The sequence below is a fragment of the Stegodyphus dumicola genome, chromosome 2 (assembly GCF_044657685.1).
Source record: "Stegodyphus dumicola isolate Sdum_Otavi_A_Nest chromosome 2, ASM4465768v1".
In the NCBI taxonomy this organism is placed as follows: Eukaryota; Metazoa; Arthropoda; class Arachnida; order Araneae; family Eresidae; genus Stegodyphus; species Stegodyphus dumicola.
In genome coordinates this window covers 188,521,818-188,546,447 of record NC_140769.1, presented here as the reverse complement: position 1 = coordinate 188,546,447, position 24,630 = coordinate 188,521,818, and the positions used below count along the sequence as shown (strand labels likewise).

General features: G+C 31.4%; 1 protein-coding gene across 3 annotated transcripts in view; it reads right to left on the bottom strand.

Moving 5' to 3' along the window:
* The window catches only part of LOC118184299 (uncharacterized), a 414,080-nt gene that overhangs the window by 149,094 nt on the left and 240,356 nt on the right, over positions 1-24,630 (bottom strand). For 2 of the 3 annotated variants that reach the window (XM_085811553.1, XM_085811554.1), the window contains exon 2: positions 15,588-15,714. In XM_085811553.1, the coding sequence (XP_085667679.1) occupies positions 15,588-15,648 (61 nt within the window). In that variant the 5' untranslated portion in view covers positions 15,649-15,714. The remainder of the gene's footprint in view (positions 1-15,587; positions 15,715-24,630) is intronic. The other variant, XM_085811552.1, reaches the window with a different exon arrangement.

Below are 24,630 nucleotides of genomic sequence, written 5' to 3'. Positions count from 1 at the left end.
TTAAAAAAAATCCCTCAAGTAAAAGGACAGTTGCAAAATGATTAAAATGTTTAATGGCAGCTGTAAGCAAAGTAATTAATGCTAATTTGAATTTGAAATGGCGAAAAAACATAATGTGCCTCGTTTTTCTCCACGACATATCACCGAATGCAGAATTCGCTGCTGAATTCTTTACGAGAACTATTTATCCGGACAGAATTTGAAAAATATTGCGCAATAGATGAATCTTGGGTGTATTTAAATGACTGGGATAAAAAGAGATCCATTTATTACCAAGAAATAGGGGAAAATTTCTTTAACTATGGTTCAAAGGATCTAATGAAAGTTTTTCAAAGGGATTTATAATTTCTGCTAGTTTTTCATATAACTACAAATTAAAAATAAAGAGAGTGGAGAACAATGTTAAGATCAACTCCACAAATTATCAGGATCATATTTCCACACCCAATTTTCTAAATACGAAATGTATTCTTTTTACCCACAATGTCATCAATCCGTAGAACTGCATCAAAAAACAGCAAGCAGTCACATATCAACTTCCAGTATTAATTTCCTGGAAAAGATTGGAAAAAGAAACGGGTATCAAGGCCATACCCTTCACTCATATCCCTACTAAATCTCCTGATGTATCATCACTCAAAGAGTTTTGCACTTTTGGACTTTTAAAAAGCATATTGTCCAAACGTCGACCTAGAACCCTTCTTGGACTTTGGAAAGCTGTTCAACAGGAATGGGATAAAATACTTCTTCCGTTACTATAAAATTCTTTATTGTCTGGGAAATTACTGTGTGGAAAAATAGTAAAGAATGAGGATTATCAAATAGAACATTTCAAACACAAAACGCTTAGGTAAAGTATTTCTGTAAATACAGAGAAATTCGTCTAAAAATGTACGAACAGCCTGTTTGGTTCAAGGTTATAAAGTACTTCTCCCGCTTTCATAGTATGCCTTCGTAGCGTAGTGGTCAACACGCTGGGCGCGTATTCAGATGTCCATGGTTCGAATCCCGGGAAAGGCGTTGCTCATTTTTCAAGTCTTCTGCTTCCAAAAAATTTCTAATGTCTCCACAGTGGCGCCCCAACTAAAAGGGAGGTGGATGATGATTCTCCATCCCCAGGATTTGGCGATTGGGTTCCTATTTCTCTCGCTTTCATAGCATGCCTTCGTAGTGTGGTGGTTAGCAATCTGGGAGCGTATTCCAGAGGTCCGTGGTTCTATTCCTGGCGAAGGCGTTGCTCATTTTCCAAGTCTCTTGCTTCTAAATAACCTAATGACTCTACAAGGTGTTATATAATTTATATTCACTGTAAAGGACATAGGAATCATTTGGATCGAACGGATCCGTACAGATGATTTCACAATGAAATGTGAACAATTTTAGTCGAGAGTATTAATTCCTCAACCGGTTTTAGAAACATTCTGAAGCTGCCTTTACAATACAAACAGAAAATTTCATTCTCTAGCAGTGAAGGATTTCAATTGAAATAATTCTGATATAATAGTGTTTTACACTTTACTGACGCTATATTTTAAAGGGAAATACTCATTATTTCATATATTCCAGTATTATAAATATCTTACTTATTCTTCTTTAAACATCAAACTACATTTGCATAAATCGGTTCGCTTTTCCGTAATACATTTTATATTAATATTGATTTTTTTTGGAGGGGATATTCTTTATTTGAGTAATATTTGCACCCTAATTTTTGAGTTGCATGCTTATTAGTTTACTTAAACATTATTATGTTCTTAGTAAGAAGCTTATTTGAGATACTCACTTGTTAGTATTGAAGAACAATTTTTTTTTACTTTCCGTAATACTAATTAGCTCATTAAGTATTAATTAAAAATATAGCGCTTCTTTTCAGATTTGGTTAACAAAATAAATATATAAGTAATTTGTAAGAATAAAAAACTGCCATTGCAGTAGGAAAAAGTGTATTTTAAATTCATTACTTGTTTTTAATTACTTATTCTAGCTAATTAGCGTTTATTTTTATTTTATTATGCTTAAAAATATGAAATTGGAATGTATTATTGTTTTTTTCTTACCGGAAGTTAGTGACATGATCTAAGAAAAAAAAACAATTGAATCAACAAAATTACTTTAATTAACAGATACATAGTTAGGTTTTCCTTTTGATGACGTAGGAAAAATATTATGCTTTATAAGATGCAAATGTTTTTGTTAAAACGAGAAGTAAGAAAAAGAACGAATTCATTATTTACCCGGGAATTACTTATTTAGTTTTATAAATTCATTAAAAAATTTAGGGAAGTTAATGAGAAGAGTGAAATGTTAGGTTCATTAATAGAGATGAAAAAAACAAGACTGAAAGCTTTCAAATTTTGTTTTACGCCCAAAGGTGTGTTTCTAGCCTAAAAGAGCGTTAGTGCAGAAGGGCTTTTAGTCCCGAAACAGCATTTTGCGTCGATTTACTATAAACGGAGTAACACTTTATAAGGTATTCCTCTCGCCTTCTTAGCATGTCTTCGTGGTGTAGCGGTCAGCACGATCGACGCCTATTCGGGAGGTCCGTGGTTGGAGTCCCGGCGAGGCTGTTGCTCATTTTTCATCTTTCCTGCTTCGAAATTACCTAATGTCTCTACAATGGCGCCCGAACCAAAAAAAAAAAAAAAACGAGGTAGATAATGATTCTTCATCACCAGGATTTGGCGATTGGGTCCCCTAATCCCTAGTCGCCCTTTAAAAAGGGGAGTATATAAGGCATTCCTTCCGACTTCTTAGCATGTCTTTGTGGTGTAGAGGTCAGCACGCTCAACGTGTATTCGAGAGGTCCGCGGTTCGAGTCCCGGCGAGGGTATTGCTCATTTTCATCTTTCTTGCTTCGAAATTACCTAATGTCTCTACAGCTTTTTTAAACTGTTGCCACCAAACATTATCGTGCCGTATTATATTTAAAGAAATGAAATAATGAAGAATCTGCGTGAATGTATGTATGTTTCTCGCATTATGAAAAAACGATGGTCCCTACAGCCATCAAATTTTGAATAACGTAAACCTCCACCCGAACATGGGCACCTGGAAACCTGAATTTGGAATTTGGTCTTTGGTTTATTGCCTATTTCATATTTTGTAAAACATTAAAGGAAATTTGATTAACAAACTCAACGATTTCAAAGTAAGAAATGGCAATACTGTAGGAAAATAGTTTTATCTCCAGCTCGCAAGACCTATATGGTAAATTCTAAAGATACGCTGTTTTTAAATATTTTAGCCTAAACGGACATAATCTCAAATGCTCTCGAAACGTGTTTGCGCGTAAATGGAAAATACTCCCCTTTGACGTAATATAAAATCTGAAAAGTTTCAGATTTTTTTTATTTTGTTATTTTTTTTTTCATTTATATTCGAATACACTTTTCAAGAGCTTTTGGACTAATGTCAACTTTGGGTTAAAAATATTTAAAAAACAGCACATCTTTAGAAATTCCGATAGAAAATCTCGCACGCTGGAGATAATTTTTTTTTTTCCGTGCAGTGTTGCAATTGTTCGCTTTGAAATCGTTCACTTTGTTAATCAAACTTTCGTTAAAGTTTTATAAAATATTAAATAGACAATAAAGCAAATTCCAAATTCGGGTTTCCAGGTGTCCATATTCGGGTGGAGGACTAGGTTATTTCAAATATGTTGGCTCTAGGTACCGTTGCTTTTTCACACTGCGCGAAACATAAAGACATAATTGGCATGAAGACATGAAGGCATAGGCTTATGTGGGACTTTGGCTGTCGCATATCAAAGAACAAGTCACGCATGATGCTTTCTACAATTGTGAAGAACAAAGATTATTAAATCGGGTAACATTTGTGTAGGGGGGGATCGATTACCAAATAAAACTCAGAGATATTAGAGCATGCTGAAAAATAGTTTTCAATTTGGATAACAGATAAACATTTATATTTAGTATCACTGTACAGTATTTCATTCATGTATAGCTCATATTTCACCCACTGCTTGCGTATTTCGGTACTAAACTGTGTTATAATAAAACTTACTAAGGATTTTGGTAAGAACGGTTTAATTATTTTTCCCTTTATTCCTTAGTGGAAAACTGCGCTTTGACTTCATTATTTTTCTCATATCCGTGTGATATTTTCTTATACCATCTGAAATGAGATGAAAAACTGTGGAATTACTGTTTAAATTTTACTATCTAAATGCTACGTAATTTACATCCTTTTTTCTGACTTTTTTCTCCATGAATTTAATTCTTTCCATATTTTATACAGATTTTAGAGGCTAGTAGTTTTTATCTAAAGTTTGGACCAGCAGTTCTCAACCTTTTGACTAACAAGTACCATCTAAACATTAATTGAAACACCTTAGTACCACCATTACCTTTCACAGTAATTATTTTTAAATTTCCCTTTAAAAATATTTAAAAAGATATTTTACCATTTGCACAATCTATTGTCTATTCGAATTAAATATGCACACATAAAAATATTAGATTTAAAACTGGGTACCATTTTAAAATTTAAGTTATAATACTTTATTTAAGTTATGATTATCAAGATTTAAGTTAGGATACTTTAATTCTAAAATTTAGTGTGAAATTTGGGACAGTTTAAGGGAGATCAATTTCTGTATGTCTGGTCTTATTTCACTTCGTTTTAACCGTAAATTAGGATCCACTTTTAGTTTTCTTCTGTATTTATTTTTCAAGCATGACATGGAAGAAAATCCTTGTTCACACAAACAGGTTCTGCAAAAAGGTGATAAAAATTCAATAGCTTTATTTGAAGTTCCTTTAAATTATTATTTTTTTTTTTGGTTCAGCCACAAGTTAACAAATGTTATTTTTTAAATATTCAATTGGAGTTCGATCACAGGAAATTTCTATGAACTGTTCTTCTTTTTCTCGAGATTTTTTAATTTAATAGTTCAAAACACTGTTTCTTTGCGTACTATCTGTTTTGCTCTCACGTACCACCAGTGTTACGCGTACCATCAGTTGAGAATCTCTGATTTAGACTAATTACGATTAGGTGTATAATAAGTTTGGCATGCTGTCCACTGCCACTGTGTTGTTGTCATGTCTTGCGCTGCTGGGACTCCCGAGCTGGTTGAATATTTCAAACTGAGGTTAGATTCAGATTTGATGAGTAGTGCATTTGAATTTCTGTCGCAGCCGAGGCAGAGCGTGTAATCTCTATTCAGGTTAAATTAAATTGTTGAACTGATTTAAATTTTGCAAACAGTTTATGTTTAAGCCAGATCTAGTAGGCTGGTGGTTTTAGGTTTGTTGTATATCTTCAACCAAATAACGAGGTACAATTGTTTAGAAGAACATACAGAGAAGTTATTTTACTTCTCTGTATGTTCTGCCAGAAATGCTGGTAGTGATAATTCACTTCTCAAAACAGAGGTAATATTTTATTGAAATTGAGTTAGCTAAGTATCTGACTCACAGCAGGTGCTACAAGGTAAACTAAAAGACATTACACTCGTAGTTTATCTTTCGTGTCATTTCAAATGCTTACTCTCCGCTTGTTCTGAGTAAGACCACCCATACAATTAAATGACATTCATTTGTTGAGAATATGTGTATCATTTTATTTCTCCCTAGTACTTTTATTCATAAGCAACAGAGTTTTCAGTGTCCATTCCAGATTTCTATTTCTTTTTAATTTCCCATCTGTTAACATAATTCTTCGTCCTCTGCTTTTAGACAATAATTTAAGATCATGCAGAAATTGCGGCAACTTTTATTAGTACCGTGTAAAATTATTAATGCCATTTATTACTAAAGACCATTGAAACGAAAATTCATTAATATTGCTTTTATTTTCACTCTATGCATTTATCTTGATATATTTAATATTTAGTTTATTAGAATTAACAGAAATCTTTTAATAAATAACTTATATTAAACATTAATTCTTTATCAAAGGATTTTTCTTGTCTTCAGTGTTCTTACTCTTAATATTTTTTTAATTATCCTAATATTTTTATCATTTCAGTACTTAATTGCTTTAAAATTTTCAATTCAAGTATGTCGTTAATAAACCCTTATATCATTTATCTGTGGTACATTAGAATAGAACTAATCAAAATAAATTTTTAAACCTGATATTTGAGATCATAATGCATATGTTCAATCAGCATATTAATCTGCAAATAGGAAAACTGCCCTGAAGATATCTTACTGATTTACCGAGAAAAATGTAATATACTCATTTCCAAATTTAGTAAAACAGAATGATAAAAGATGCTTCTAAATTAAAAAAGGTCCTATAATTTATTTTCCACTCGGAACGTAGAACACATCTCTATATTTTGCTGTTTAAAATTTGAAAATAAATTTACGATGTTTGAAATACTCGTAACGCTGTTTGAAATTCGAATAAAATGTTAACATAATCGTCTTTTTTATTTACATTTTTATAATATTGACATTTTTGAAGGTTTCTAAGCATTTTAATTGTATTTAATTTAGATTAGTAAATGCAATAACTAAATGTTGGCTATAATGCAACTAATTTTAAAATTAAGGTTATCTGATAATACCTTAGATATATTAAATTTTTATGATAGTTTTCAAGGTAAAATATTCGTTTAAAAATTATGATTCCTTTTGAATTATTATTATGCATAAACACATTTTAAAAACACAAAAATCTGCATATTGGATATTGCATAGATGAGAACAGTAGACTTAAACATACATTTAATATTAAATCTACACTCTAAATTAGATTCCGAATTTAGGAAGTTGTTTTTCAAAAGAATCCAAAAAGAAAATTCAAAAGAAAATTGCCATCTACGTTTATAACTGATGAATCAGTAATTATTGCATATTTCTCGTTTTAAATTTAATTTCACATCTTGAAATTAATTTTATTTCAAAAACTGTTATTCATATTCCAGTCATCGAAGTTCTTATATGATAAAAAAGGCAAAAAAGGATGGCATTTTTTTCCTAAATTCAGAAAAAACTACTCTAATTACTACTGACTAGTTAAAAAACATCGAACACCAAACATGCATAGAGTTAGTCTTGCCCTCAAATTCGCGGGGCTGAATCATTAAAAGGAAACCGTTTGCTGCCCGCTGCCGAATTTATGAATTATTAAATGTAGGGAACATCGGCAGAAAACAAGAAAAAACCGAAAAAGTTCATTTTGTAAATTTGCTTCGAATATAACTTTAGAACGAAGATGAACCCTGAACACTCAATGCATCCTCTGAAGACAACCCTGAATGCATTGGTTTAGCTGGTTATGGAACCTTCTCTCAAGCTATGTTCCATTAATTTTTGTACTTAAGATAATACTTATGAAATCATCAATTAAGGCAAATTATACAGGGCTATTTACCAAATGGAAGATGTTTTTTGAATAATTTTGGCAGCAGAAAAATTATTCAAAAAACATCTTCCATTGGAGAACTGGATTTTCTAGAGGCATTTCACATTCAAAAAAATCTTTCTGTTCTAGTTAACGATCCTAATTCCAATCCATCTTTGCCTTCGGCCTTTAAAGAAATTATGTTTTAGTTCTGGTTTCATCAACAGATGGCGTCACTTGTTTATTATTGTCCAGGCTTTCTTATCTTATCTAATCATTATTTCCTACCTTGTTCATTTACGGTTTTGCGGCTGAGGATGGCGGTTCGGTAAAACCATCGAAACTAGTCCTGTGTAAATTTTGAAAATATAGCGCTGATTTTTGTTGTTTGGCTTCTGAATTAGTATTTATTCGGTTTGTTATTGTGTCTTAATTACATAAAAGCTACTTAAATAAGTTATAATTACTATGTACATCAAAGAACTGTTAATAAGTGGGTTGTTATGTAATTCAAAGCCCTTTCTCCAATTCCTTTGTAATTGTTTTGCTAATTTAATACTTCAAAGATGGGAAATTGTATGTGTGAATGAAATAAAACCTTATGCTTTTCTGTTTAAGTAAAAACGTAATTTTGAAAATAATAGTTAAAACATAAATTGTTGTTTTAAGTGCAAAGACTTAGAAGAAACATTACGAAATGATTATTTCTTTGAGTTAAATAATAATAATAATAATAATAATAATAATAATAATAATAATAATAATAATAATAATAATAATAATAATAATAATAATAATAATAATAATAATAATAATAAAGTAAAATGTTATTCCTATTTTCTCTGTTTTGCATAGTTGTATTATAAAGGGAAAAGAGTAAAATGAGCTTCCGTAGTGATTTAGTCTGCATATATTAACGCGCATTTAAAAAATCTTCAGACACTTTAGAGATGATTAGAGATCTTCAAATACCTTTGAAATTATCACTAATATTCCCTGTGGTTTCCAGTTCTGCGAGTTGTTAACCTTCGTTTTGAGTCATAAGCGATGGTAATGATAACGCGTGTTGAGTCATAAGCGATGGTAACGATAACGCGTGGCGTTGTCTGCTTTCAGTTCGTTCTTAGCTTAATTCCATGTAATTAGACATTCTCATTCGAGTTCTGCTAGGGACACGAATGCTTTTATTGCACGGAACTCTAATTTGATAACAGAAGTCTCGCATTATGAGTCGGATGAAAATTTCCTTTGGTGATGAAATGGATTTTTGATTAAAATAAGGCCTGTTGAAAAATTCCATCCGTGCTTGTTTGGAAATTTTAGTTTTATCAGGTAATAAAACAGAAAGACCTTTTCCTTGTTATGTTCTACCGCATGCTTTCTTTCAAAGTAGTTCTTTATGCATTGAGCATTATGTATTCTAAGAAAACATTTATTGTTTATTAAGAAAAGCTTCTCATTAATTCTTTAAAATCAGACTTCAGACAAATACAGTATAGCAAGCAAGGATATTTATCCTCCGAGAAAGGTTGTTAAAAGACTTTTATTGATAAAAAGAAACTTCAAATTGAATTTATCTTCATTGCACGTATACAGGGTATGTATTAAAAATATTTTAAGTAATAAGAATAAAAGTGTAAGCCCATTATATTCATGATCTGTTCAGGATTCGATACATTCTTCTCCCTTTTTTGAGGTTTTGTTTGTTTCATTGTGCCTAACATTTCTTCAAATACCTACAAAATTACGTAAAAGTATTGAAACAGTACACCTTTTATTATCATCTCTTGCAACAAAATACTTATTATAATTTTTTTCGTTCTTTATAGCTAAATGCATACAGATAATTCTGAACTTAGAATGAAAGTGTTAGAATTTTTTTTGCATTGGATGCTGACCATTTTATTTAAGATATAATTCTTCTTTATCGTAGACTTTTCATTTGAATTCTATCTTAATATACAAAGATGAGTTGAACATCGTATTAAAATAATGTAAAACGGATCAAACAGAGTGTAATGAATCATGGAATACCAAGTGTGTTTTGGTTTATCATAGAACGTCAAATAGGTTTTTGTCTTATTTTTGCAGATGCAATAGTCAACAAGGTTAATGATTGAAAATATGTATTTCAAACTATAAAAATTTCTTCAGAAATCATGAGAGAGAAAATTTGGAAGTATTACGAATCTTGCAGCAGCCACTACTGGCATCACTTAGTAATTCAATCTCAGTCCCGAGGTATATGTTTAATCCAAGGTCTGAAAAATCCAAAGTTACCTTTCGGAGAAAATACAAGTAGAAAATACAAAAGACATCTGAGGAGAAACAATACTAAATTTAGCCCCTTCAGTGTTAGAAGGACTAACCTCCGATTAAAGTAGAATTGACTTCGTACAAATTATTGATTTTTTAATAATAATATGTTTGTAGTTCAAGATAAAGGTGGTTGTAATTCAAGATAAATGAGTCTTCTGTTGTTTAAATTAAACACACTCTTATAAACGATGGAATGGGCTCCTAACTAGTTTTATATAATTGTCAGACATTAATAGAAAATTATTTTATTCTAACACTTGAGCACAGTACTGTGTATCACATTTATTTAGTCAGTTTATGATGAGTGCACCTAGTAAGACCTCATACTTTAGTTAAGGGTTTGATCAAGTATTCGCTGGGATATAATCAACTACAAAATGCTCAAAAATAGATTAAGTTTAAACATTAACATCAAAAAGAGAGACAGAATTAATCAAAATATGTACATATCTCAGTTAGTTCATTATCCCTCTTGTATAATAATATGGTTATAAAAATTTATTTACAACAACTACTGAAATTTTAGCTACTTTAAAATATTAAAAAAATCAGTAACATTAAACAGGCTGCTAATAATATTTTAATGCAAATACACAACGTGAGAATCTCGTTTAATAATTTTGAAAGCGAATAAATATTAGTTATTTTTTAGTATTTGTAATGATTACTTTTTTAATGTATTGCAGTTAAAAGTAATATAATTTCCTTTACTTGATTTAGAGAAAAGCAATCGATCATTCATATTTACATCATCATTCGATCATTCATATTTCATTAGTATCTTCAGTCTTTCTTTCTTAAAAAATACAATTTTTTAATATTTTCACAGGATTAAATATCGTATTAGAACAAACTGAAAAGTCGGAAGTAATCAAATTATCTAAACTTGCTTGTATGAATCTGTAGCCTTTATTTTCTTCTAGATTCAAATATATGCAAAATTTAAAGCTGTATCTTTAACCTGAGAAACGATACTACGATATTAATTGCTTGAATCTTCTAGACATGAAAATTTTGACGTCATCCAGACTAGTCAGGGATTTAGATGCATCATGAAAAACTGAATCTTTTTATCACATATTATCAGCAACCGAATATATTTCTATCTTCTACAGTTACATCTTTCTGCACGTTGGAAACATTTCGTCCGAGAATCCGTTTCACGCTCCAGAAAAACGATTGTTTGATTCAAAAGACAATGATCGTTTTTTGAATGATTTCTTTACTCTTTTTGTTTTGTAAAGGACCTTAGCGATTTTTTTCTCTGTATTTTTTTTTTCTGTTTTTAATGCACAGTGAAAATATTTTCAGATGTTAAAGGAAATAACATCTTTGTGCTTCCCCTTTCTTGTTTTGTTATTGTGTAATAAACGAAAATATTTTATTCAGGAATCTTATTTCCAAATCATCACTCCACTAAATCGATTAAAATGAAAAAACATCGAAACATTTGCTGATATATTTCGCTAGATGTTATGAGCAAACAATTGCCTTTTGAAATAGTACAATGAAATTTCATAATTTTTTGAATAAATAATGGCTAAAAACATTAACACTATGCAAAAATTGTATTTTTACTGCTTCTCTTTTCTGTTTTCTTCTTTATGATGATATCACAAGTAAGTAAATATCATTTGAATTTAAGTCCGAGTTGGTTTATTTGATCATGGCGAAACACTCGATGTCTATCTGCATAAGGAGGGATGTCTTTGTGGAGCAGTCTATGGACTGGTGTTTATACACGGTGCATACGAGAAAAACCATGAAACCGCCCATGCAGACATGCCGAGATTTGAATCTTTGTCCAAATTACCAGTGTTCAGCGACTTTATCGCTCGGTTACTGATAGGCACCATTTGAATTTAGGTCTTTCGTTGCGAGTGTTGCGTTTAATATCATTCCTGCGTTTAATATCATTAGAATATATATTCTAATATAATCCCTCCAGGATCAGCGCCCTCTTGTGAGAGGAGCAAAATTTAATTTAGTTAGTAGTTGAAGAATGCATGAAGCGGAACTATGGTGCGTTCGCTCTTTCCACTTTGTCTGTGCTAATAGAACACCTAACTTGTAACTTTGTACATTATGTAAATAATTAAATATTTGTGTGGCCTAATTTAGTTAGTTTTATTTTGGAACTAGCTCCATTATCAATCATATTTCATTGCTCGTATTTATTACCGAACATAAAACGAACATAAAATTGGTCCGTCGAGTCGGAGTCGAACCAGCTATGGATCTACAAACCAGCTATGAACCTAACTATGGATTACGGTCCACTATGTCGTATTTCATTGCTCGTATTTATTACAAAACAGTGAGCATAGTATTATATCATGTAATTACTATAATAATGCAGTCTAAAATGATTGGCTTGAGACACTCATTAAAATCAACTAACTTTCATTTATACGCGAAAATAAGCTATATAATTAAAATGCATTCAAGCAAACAATTTTAGAGCCATTTGAAAAATTTGTTATTATAATGCTTTTTATTCTATAGAGCTCCTAAAATATTACCAAATTTAATAATTGTTTGCTCTTATTCAGTATCGATAGCTTTATGCGATTCAGAAAGTTTTTTCACAACCTAGTCTAGAATCGCTAGTTTAACTTCTGAGTTACAGAAATTTTTACATTCATTTGTATACGTTAATCATCTACTTACCATCGCAGTGTTTCTGGAGGTAGAATGCGACATCACTAGTGCAAAGTAATAGATATAACCTTTTTTAATTCTATACTTTACTGATTATTGTATCGCAATAAAGTCTTTGTTTTTGTTTAACTTAAAAGCTTGAATTTTTGTTCATCTCACAGCTTAATGATAAGAAATATATGCAAATTATCTCTCACATGCTCCGAAGTATTTATCTATATTTGCTTGTAATTGCTCACCATTCTTAATATTATATTCGTCTAAGATAATATTTAAATTGTGAACTAATTCATTGTGATCATGTCACTCAATGTATCGTTTTACCTAATTTTAATTCACAGCTGGCATTATACATTTCAATGATATACTTAAAATTAAATGTTCCCTGTTTACTTTTCAGAAAAAAGAATAAGTTAGAAATAATTTTAATTTGTTAAATGTCATTCAGCCTGATATAACAAAAAGCTTTATTTGTATATTATGAATAAAAGTATAATATAATGTTTTATTTAAATCAAAATTGCAAAGTGTTCAATTACAAATGTATTTTAATATTCTTCTTTTTGATATCAGGCCAAAAAATACTTTCCCTCTTCTGGTTTAATCTTTTTGCCTCTATTACGGAAAATGGTTGACAATATCCTCTAGCTTGGAGCTTGTTAGTGTCAAAAATAAGATTTTTGATAACATCTTTTTAAGCACGGGACTTGAAAGCGTCTTTCAAACTAGAAATATCAGCCACTTTAGATACAAAGCAATGTTAGGCTTTGAAACGTAACTGGCTCATGTTTCTTCACTGTTCTTGTTTACGACAAAAAATGCTCAGAAGGAAAGATGCTGTTACTCGACTAAAATAAATTCAAGCGATTACCCAAGAGAAAGAAGTAAAGGAATTTAGTCAGTTACTTTTATACGGTCTTAAAGAGTTTCGTTATGAGGGAAAGTTAATAACTAAATGCTTGGTTTCTTTTCTGAAAAATGTTGCCATCGTGTCTGAAGCAAAATCGATTTTCCTAGATATCCAGATGTAATCAGTTCCAGTTATAATCTGCTATTGTCATGGATAGATCTGGAAGTCATTTACCACAAATGTCGCTTAATGAGGTGTGTCGCCATAGAATTATTTCCCTGACTAGGTCGAAGCGGGCAGCAAAAACGGCGCCTTCGTCTCCGCTGCAGATGGAGACGTTGTTAATCGGAGACATCGAGAATCTTTTTCCTGTCGATATTTTCTAACTGTCTACAAAAGTTCTAATCCGCTAGCTAGAAAATGAGTGATGGAGATAAGAGAGGGGATCACGATATATGAGGTTACGGTTTTCTCTGCTAATCATCGCGAGTTAAGGGAGCGACCGAAATCGTTTTTTTAGGGAGGGAAGACTTCAGAAATTTTATATTAATATTTAAAATATTCCTCCTTTGAAAATCATTTCGAAGTGTTACAGGCTATTCATTGTTGGCGGTGAAGAATGGCATTACTAGCAAAGTAATAAAACTTTGTCAACTGTAATATTCATTTTCATTTTTATTTTGATATGAATTAACTTGTGCTTTCCTATTTATGATAATTAATAGATAATTTGAAGACTAAATTTTCTGCAGCATTTTTTTAATTTAATAGTTGCTAGAATGCATTTCCTTTGGAATTGATAAAAATAAGAAGATTTACTATGATGATACATTTTACAAATAGTCTCACTTTCCCAGAATTCCTATAAACTTTGGTTACTTTCCAGTTACAGCGTTCATTTAGCACCTAAGATGATTGTGAGGGTTTAATTTATTTTAAATTCAATTAGAATTCAAAATTATAAGAAGGTCTGAATGCTTGAAGGATGCATTTTATTTTTAGCACAAATGAAAAACAATTATTTTTACTAGCGGAATGCTGTCAATAGCCATGCAATTAGCCAAACTCCTACTATGTAACCTCTAGAGTTACTTTGAATACACAAAGCATATGAACACTGAAGTAACTTCAGATATTTTGTACTGATTTAATTCGTTACAGAATTGTTAATATTTGCATTAGAAGCTGTTACAACTGAGACTTATCAGATAGTTTCTGGAAGATGGCATGGAAGGATTGGAGAAGACGCTTCGTTTCGGTCGCTCAGATGAACTTAGAATGAAAGAACAGAGGCTAATTCTCAGCTGAGGATGAGACTGGTGCATTTTTTATATTGGCAAGGTAAAGTGCTAGTGAAATAATACAATACAGTCTTTCCAAAAAGTTAATGTAACAAAATGACAGGCTTATTTTGTCCGCGTTTCCTGCCCTTGTGACATATCTTATATTTTTTTTATGTAAGCGCTTTTTCCCTGAACTGTATTCCTCCCTCCGGTTTAATTTACATCTATATGAAGGCGAATACAGCTTCAATTAAAAGTTTTGATTCTTCTGTTTTACTTTAACAATGTAAAAGTTTAAAATTGATATTTAAAGCTTAAAGTATACTTATATAACCAAGTGATTATTTGCGGAAATTTTGATGATAACTGATGTTATTATTCTTGCCATTGCAAAGTCTATTGTTCCTAGTATCTTGGAAATAAAAATCAGAAAGAAGAAAAACTTTTAACGCGTAATTGTTATGTACGAGATTTCTTTTATCATTATATTTCTACAAACTGGTGACAAATATGCAGATCAAGGTCATTGTTAACTACGCAGCAGCTACGAAAACACTGCATAAATAACAGTGTTGTTCATAAATAGTACGATGAGATTCAAAGATCTAACGATCGTTCAAAGATAAAGTTCAGAAAGAAAGTCTATGATGAATGATGATTTCTCTAAAATTATGCCACGTGTTGTCTCTTAAGTACAAACGTCAAACTTCTGTGACCAAAGCGTAAAGTCAGGTGACCTCTAATTATAACTATTTTAATCGCAAAGGCGAAAGGGTGGGAAATAACATTAGTATGAGCTTCAGGTCTTTAAACTTCTCTAAGTATTTAAATGTTTTTATACATTAAAATGTTTTTCAAAATTTTTATTTCCAAGCAAATTCATTAAGAACTAATTAAACCATAATTCTCGTATTTTGCTGCTTGATTTCAAGCTTATTTTTCAGATGACTATGGAGCACCATAGTTTTAACTTTTAAACCAATGTCATCAGGCCCATCATCAACTGAGGATTAGCCAGAGTAGAGGTAAAAGAGTAAGTAAGAGGAGTATTTTAGGAAATCAAGAATAAAGGAAAAATAAGCAAAAGCAGAAGAAGAAAAAGAAAGGAAAAAGAGTTTCTCCATCACTCTTTTGTGTGGAATGAGAGAGAGACTAACCTGCGGTGAGAATAGGGAGAATGTAAGAGAACATGTTGGGTGGCCTAGGAGCACTTCTCATTACCTATTTCTACCTCTTGGACGAACCGCTTCACCGACGTTTTGAACTTCCCCACCAAGTCACACCCTGAAAACAAGAAAAATATCCATACTTATTTAATAAATCTGCGTACGTACTACACATCACACAACATATACAAAATATACTAGTTATATTAATAAAACTAGTAAAAATGCAAACATTCATGCTAGAAAAATAAATAAGTAATTCATAACAAGTAAATGTTGGAAGATATCAAGTTATATAACACATTTAGTTGCATTTAAATCTCATATATATTTGCATTTTCTACTTCTTTGCTGCGGTTTATTTTGTGGTTCATAGCTACTTTCATCAGTACGCTGTGGTTAATAATAAATATTACATATACCTAGCTTTTAGAGAAATGATTCTTAACCTGTTTTTCCCTATGCACCACTTTTACCATCCTAGAAGATCCTCCCCTCTCCTTTCCAAAACTCAGAAAATATACACATATATTTATTTAGATTTATATTAGTTTAATTATGTTTTAAAATTTAAACAATAAAAAGTGCATAAATGTTGATAAATACCAAAACTGGAATAAAAGTAGTTCTGTATACTCATAAACTAAAACTAAATACTTCACAGATAAATAAATCTGATTATAATTCTCTCCTGAAACTGAATTTCCCCCAGGAGGGAATTCTTCGCTGATCGAGAGCCCTGGTTTAAAGCTTAAACATACCGATTTGTTTTTAATCAAGTAATATTACGATTAATTGAAGGTTATTACTTGGTTAATTCATTGCTGTTTTTGAGTTTGTAACATCATAAGTACCAATCTTTGCTTTTACAATTATTATATCATATCACTCTCAAATTTATTCATCCTTTGAATGATACTTTTATTATCATTTTTGGACGGGATAGAGCATTGAGCGCATAAAAGTATTTAAGGATTATCTGCTAAAGGAAAAAAGCCTACACTGAAAGTGTTTTGAGACAAACTGGCTTCCGGATTTAAAAACATATCACAGAAACCGCAGGAGTATCCATGCAAGGATTTAATTTCGTTTCTTGATGTCGAAGTTGACGCATTTCCTCCAGTCTCAGGCGGTTATACCTATCAGCACTGCGAAATTTGTCATTTATGGCACGTGGGAAAAATTTAAGATGTACATCCAGGTAAAATCGTTTAAAAAATTCGTATTGTTGCCCTGATAAAAAAACTGTCCATTGGTTCACTTATTTTGTTTCTCAACATTTCTGGCATTTACAAATTCTTAAGCGGAGAAGAGAAGCTTTCTCAATTTTCCAATCAATAATTATGAAGATTGTTCAGAAACATTTACAAAAAAAAAATAATTACAAAATATTTCTTTTCTGTGATTTATGCTAACAGTTACAAATATAATGGTGCTTAACATTACAAATATATTGTTGCGTGCGTACGGTTTCGTTATGAATTAAATGGGCAAGTCCGATGAAATATTAATAAAATTTATTGTTATCAAAACAAATAAAACAAAATGCTTAAATTTCCTCAGATATTCGTACAATACAATATCCCAATATCTCACAGTTGCTATCTTTTAAACGTTCAACAGAACTTAATTCAAAACAGATAAACGCAGAGAAAGCTAATCCGATCTCATCGCGAATTCGCTACAGTGAACAACAACCGTTTTCTAAACAAAACTCATAAAACAACTACTGAATTGAGAGGTTTTTCTCATTTTATAAGCTTTTTAAATCACGCACGAGCACATTCTGGTATTTTCTCGATTTTCCGAAAAACAAAAGCCTACAATTACGAGATATCTTTTTATTGAACGCGTGTGCTCCTGTATTTTTCATTTTTCCGGCGTAGGTTTCTCTTCAAATAAGTCACGTTCAGGGGACGGGAAATTGAAACAATTTAATTACAATTCAATTTAAAAATAGCTAATTAAATACAAAAAGTGTAACAGTATTTTTAATTGTTAGTGGATAATACACAATTCATTTCAGAATTTATATATGCAAATTTTACATGAACACCAAACAAAATATCACTATAAAACCGCAAATAAATCGAGGTAATAGAATTCATATGAGTCATAAAAATATTTAAGAATTCCTTTGACAATGTAGATAATATATTAAACTGGATTATCATATATTAACATAATCCCTTCTTAATTTCCAAGAGATTATAATTCATGTTTCTAATTTCTGATTTTTCTCATCTGGATTCTTTTTTAAAGTAACATTAAGAAATCTAACTTATTAACGTTCTTATGATTTCACTGACTACCTAAACACATAGACCAATTTAAATGTTACAATTTCAAAATTAAATAAAATCTTTTATGGCTATATAGATCTTCAGCTGTAAGTTGGTATATATTCGAAGGTTACGATCTTGTCATTAGAGGTGAAGCTATAGCGCACAAACAGTAGAAGCAGAAATTGTCTAATTCTTTCCAAATTTCAATCACGATCCTTGCAGGCGTTTCGATTCCATACCGTATTGGAAAGAACGAAATGGATAGTGGTAAACATTTAGATGCCTTTCTTACTAGGTAGAATAAATGCGGAGAAGAAAGGTCGTAATCTAAAGAGCGTGGCCTGTATGTTTGATATTTAGCATACCTGCATAACACAGGCATAAAGGGTTCTTAGGAAGCTGAGTACAGTTTTCAAAAGTCTGGTGATGGGCGCTCATGGCTAATAACAAGGCTGACATAAGACCATTTAGTAGTCTTACAGAGAAAGAGATATCAAGGCTGGACAATATTTGCAGACCACCTGCATAATAAAAGTAGGCACCAGATATCGAGATTTATTCTGACCAAGTGACTTCACTGATTCTATATTGACAGCCATTCACTACACTGTGTCCTTTTCAAGCACTTGCTCATCAGACTTACCTCTTACAGCGTGCAATGGATACAAGATCAGTACAAAGCACAGTGGATTAACAAATGTAGATTCAGCTTCTAGGGCAGTCATTGTGAACTGATATAATCTATCATATTCTCATAACTTGGCCAGATTTTGACGCACGATTTCACTAAAACCATATTACTGAAACAGATATACATGTTCTTATATATAATGAAGCGGTCACTGGCTCCTCAAGAAATTGACAAGAACTTTACTCAAATAAAAGTTCTAAACTCAATATAATATGGCGTAGTCCACCTACGCACTAATGATACACAGGAACATACCCTGGCTCTCTGCTGAAATCAAATGTGACCGTGGCTTGAAGACTGCTCTGCTAGACTAACAAGTGGCCACCTTAAATGTATTTCCTTTGATAGTGGCAGAAAAATCCAGCACGCTTCTAACAAATGTTGTGACCAACCATCTTCACCGGATCACATACTGGGTTGCATCGGACTTTCTGAGGGGGACTTAATATCCGATCCCCTTATTGTTATTGATTTTTTTGGCGGTCAACAACCTTCTGGGGCTGATCTGACATATGCCAGACCTTTCGAGGATAAGCAACAACAACAACAACAGATCTATATGTTGTTGAAGGTGTCCCCGTCTGGTGAGACATTATACTAAACCGACGAAACCGAAATTATTATATTATAACCAATAAAAGCTAACATAGTGAAATAAACGTGCCCACTTGGATTTTCAGTGAGGCACCAGCAGCTCCAAATTTAGTTTAATAGACGATCACATTGTAATAGCTTTCACTGCTCATAATTCCAGCTTTCGTTACATTACTGTATGCTAATGGTCGGATTGCTATAGACTCATCGCACTGTAGGTATTGATGTGCTGTTGGAAAACAAGGATATGGTTTAAATAAAATAACCTGCTCTTTCATAATGCCTGATTTTCACTATAAATGTTTGAGGCATTATGAGCAAATGTTCCAAAACGCGCCCGTATCGTTTGGAATTTCAGAAGGGTTACAACATAAGAAAAGACAGCAGTAACACAATTTCTAAATAAGGGTTATTAATATATTTTGAATTATTAACTATTAGTGTGTCGTTTCCTTCGTACCTTCGGCTTCAGCTAAAGTTATTTTATTTCTGAAATCCAAGTCACTCTAATTTACAACTATACGTGAAAACCTGATTGTTCTTACATAAAAATTTATTGGTCTTAAATTCTTCGCGCCAATGTATTACTTAAATTAACAATTCATTTGGCTACGTAGTTATATATAAATGTATAGCTGCATGACTTATCTCACACTATAATACTTAACGTAAAAGAAAAAAGTTAAAACAGTTTGTAAACTGTTGAAAGTTTTAATAAAAATTAAGCTTCTTATTAACACGACAAATTGTAACAACAAATACATCGTGTTGAAATATTTACTTTCTTACAGCTTATAGACTTATGCAGAAAATACAGATTTTATACAAAATTTGAGTTGAGTATGGCGTAGAGCCATATGTTAAGGATTCTAATTAAAATGCATTTAACTATTGGTGAAATCGTACTAAATACTGTAAAGAAATTAGTTCACATTACAGTGGAACCAATTCAGTTTGCAACGATAACACTAATAAGAAATCTGATGTGTACACCACATGACTTCCTTGTACTGAATATTAAATTATACGCATTTTTTCTTGCATTTCATTTAAACTTATTGGATTGAATTAAATCTACTTTGTCAATAGCGCATAAACCACAGTAGAATAAATGCACTCTTTAAAATTCACTATATTTGTTTGTCAATAGCGCATAAACCACAGTAGAATAAATGCACTCTTTAAAATTCACTATATTTGTTTACACACTCTGGCGCTAGGTTCACTTAACATAGTATTATTTCGTTCATATTATAACTATGTCTATGTCTATGTTTTATCACTTAGTAAGAGGCAATGGACCATTGACGGTCTTTACCAATATATTATACTTTTAAATTCGTGAAAAATCGAGTAAGTTGTATCCAATAATATGGAAGTACTTGTGCACATGCTTTGCTATCGTTCATATTATAAACTCAGAATGCACAAAATTTATATCATTTGAAGAATTATCTAATCGTTGCCACATGTTCTATTCAAATACACTAATATAACTAGAACTATGTATAAAAGAAATTAAGTAAACAAAACAAAAAAGAAACAGTTTTTCACAGACTATTCAGTATTTCTCATTCAATTAATTCAGTTCTCACTTCGCGACAAGGCAAAAATACATTAAAATTCAATATCTGTATCGAAAATTATGAAGTAAATCTCAAACGCTTATTTCCTCGAAAATATTCCAGAAAGGATTAAGCATGATTTAATTAGCAATAATAAATGAAGGCATTATCTTTGTTGTTGCGAATCTTAGTCTCTCTATATTGGCAACAAATCAACTATTCTGCTATTTCAAATGCAAACAAATATGTCCGCCATGTTATTTAAAACTTAAGGCTTAACCGCACTTAAACAGCTTTTAAATTTTTGATAATTGTACAAAGATTTACTAAAGGCATAAAAACCTTAGTCGAAAGATAAGAACAACATAATTCAATTATTTTTAAAGCAGAAAATGCACAATTTACAAACATATAAGAGTAAAGAAACTGAGATCACTGAGCCGGGTAACAAAGTGGATATATATATAAATATATTTATATACGTTTGGTGCGGCCGATTGCAACCAAAATACGTGGTGCACATCTACATATTATAGCAGTCCTCTATACAAAATTTCAACGTTCTGAGGCTATTCGTTTTTGAGTTATGCGAGATACGTTCGTACAGACGCCACGAAAAATTCTCTTCAGAATTAATTTTAAAGCAGTTTTATAATTTTTTGGAGGAAACGAGTCTTTTATTCTGTCTACGTACAGATGTCACGCAAAAACATCGTTAAATATTATTCGATAGCGGTCAAAATAGATATTTTCGTTGAAATATGCTGCCTGAAACTTTTCGCGATTACAATAATTCCTTTTTACTTCGTGTAAGGAAATAAAAAGGGAAAATGTTTATAAGTTTTAGAAACAATTTTTCATGAAAAGACGTTTTGTAAGAAATAAAAGCAAATTTACTTTTTCTTAATTCACGTGGGAGCATTTTTTGATCAAGAAATTTATTTGAAGAAGAATTTTAAACTCCACCTTTTTGGAGATGCATAAAAGCAGACAATTTTTATGGTGGATTTTAAATAAAATCGTTTAAAAAATATTTAAAACATTTCCCAGTAGGATACAATTCTGCGAAACGAACAGCCTCACTATTCACTATATAAATCGGTTTATTGTTTCTTCTGTCTGACACCGCGAAAGAACTGCAGTGAAGTAAATTTGCTGTATGGAATGTGTCTAAGCATTTCGTCCGTGGAAAATACTCAATAATCTACTTTAACATCGTAATCCTTCTGCGCTATTTTGACTTGTAGTGCGCGAAATAACTCGAATAAACAATTCCTAAGGGGTTAGTTCGAATCAACGACAGGTTCAAAGGAGCAGAACAAGTCCCTCCAGGTAGCGTGACTTGATTGTTCAACACCCTCGAGGGCCACTATTGCCAGCATTCTGATAAAATTTCACTTTCGGTCGTTTTCGATAGAAAATTGTTTTCATAGCTAGAGTTTTCTGCTCTTTGTAACAGTTCAGAAGGAAAATATTATGTTTTACAATCTATTTTTTTCACGAGTTACTAATCATTTAACATCTGTCGTGAAATACGCGATGTTGTTTGATTTTCTTATCTAGTTTTGCGAAAATACAGATAATATTGAAGAAAAGTTATAGTTTATTAAGATAACCGCTAGCGAAATTGAAATAATGTAAAAATTCATTTTTAGACCAAAGGAGCGTTAGCCCAGAAAGGCTATTAATCTCGAAATGGCATTTTGAGTCGAATCACTTAAATGAGATGTATCGCTTTTCAAATTGCTGCCACCATACAGTACCACCCTGTATTATATTTAAAGAAACTAAATAATGAAGAATCTGCATGAAACGTATGTATGTTCAAGTCATCAAACTTTCATCAAATTTTACATAACATAGTCTTCCACCCAAAGATGTTCAACTGGAAGTCCGAATTTGGAATGTGTTTCATTGTCTATTTCATATTTTGTAAACCTTTAAAGAATTTCTGATTAACAAACTCAACGATTTCAGTGCAACAAATGGCAACACTGTACAAAACAAAAAATGCAGCTCGCGAGACTGTCTATTGAAAATTCTAAAGATACGCTATTTTTAAATATTTTTACTCCATTATCCCAAATGCTCTCAAAACATGTATAATACAAGATCAAATGTATAAGTGTCGGTAAATGATACAAGATCAAGACAAAGTACAGTAGATTAACAAAAAACACTAACCTGTTTGGGCGTAATATAAAAACTGAAAGCTTTCAGATTTTTTTAATGATTATCCTTCCTTTAATATTCAATAACCAGTATCTAATAGCTAGTAGAAGTATTATCTTGAGCTCTGATGTATTATATTTTACTACCGATACCATTCAGTAGCTGTTTACATTGTTACTACGCTTTTATACTGATGCATTAGAGTTCGATTTATTTAAATTTCGTTAAATAATTATATCGAAACTTGCTGTGGAATAATATTATAATCAAACTGATTGCACTTCCTTGTGAATGTATATTTTTCTTATAAATATGTGCATTATTTGGGTTAAATTTTAGGGTGTTTTAGTTCATTTCCTGCCTTATTTTTCTTATAAAACACCTACTTGTGAGAGAAGGAATTAATTCAGTTTAAATTCCTTAACCAATAAATAAACATGCAGAGGATTGTTTGAAAAATGTAGCATTAAGATTTGAGCATTAAACAATTAATTAAAGCAGAACATTTGACGCTTTTCTTCTCTCGTACAAACATTTTTGGTCCATGAAATATTAATTTATTAAACGTGCCAGTAACTAATGCTGAGATCAAAGCCTTTCAGGCTACCTGATTTATCTAGGGTGCTTTTCTTAAACACCGCTTGGTGGTTTTTCCAAGTTACTATTACTCAAATTTCCAACTATGAAATGGTCCCAAATAGCCAACCTGTTCGACACAAGAGTTTTTTTAGCTCACTGGTGAGCATATAATACCCTGGCAAAGAAATTATGAATTCGGTCCTAATCTACATGGTAAACATTGGCTGCTAGTTGGGATCATATCGGTGAAAAATATGCGCAAAGTATTTGACAATAAACAAATTAAATCAAAGAGACAATTTTATGATTAGCTCGTTAATTAAACTGAGCTGGCCTTTATGAGCTGACCATGATATAACTAATTCTCTTTCTGAGAACCACTTTTGTGACTATTGTGGGTTTTGGTTACGAAGGAAGGATATGGAAATTACTCAGAAGAGAATTAATAACGTTAATGTGATTAAATTGCTCAGCTGGGAGACACTAAATTATCCTAACAGAAGGGTATGGGCTTATTATAGTAAACATCCATTTATCAAGGGACATAAAGGACTGTCATATTAAACTCGCCTGCTTTAAGAGAAAACGCAATTTTGCATACAAGAAAGGAAGTTAAGAGTATATCATAGAACATATCGCATGCACATACAGATCGTAAGTTTTAGTGCATTTTGAATTATTTAAATATGAAATTTTGGAAATTTAACATTAGTATACGGGTTGAGCTGTTTTGAGAACTTTTGTTATTTAGATTATTGCAGACATACTTTATCAACTGAAGACATGTAATTGATAGTCTTCTTGATATACGTTTTATGAGAAAATTAAATAAATCAAATGAATTAAGGTGCACATTTAAAATAATTATTTTGTAACCTGGAACCCAAAATTTATCACTGTACTTAGAGATTGTACTGATTATTTAAAATAATAAGAAATTCAAAATTGCGAAACAACGTAAAGTAAAAATGTTTAAGAAAAAAATGACTGGTATTATTGCGTAGAAGCTTATGAAAGCGAAAAATAATGTTTAAAGATCTGCGAAAAGGAAGTGTGAGTTTTAGAGAAACTTAGGCGATAGCCGAGAGAGATGAAATCTAATATCTGAAGTTATTTACTAAAAAAATAGAAAAAGTATTTGTAAATAG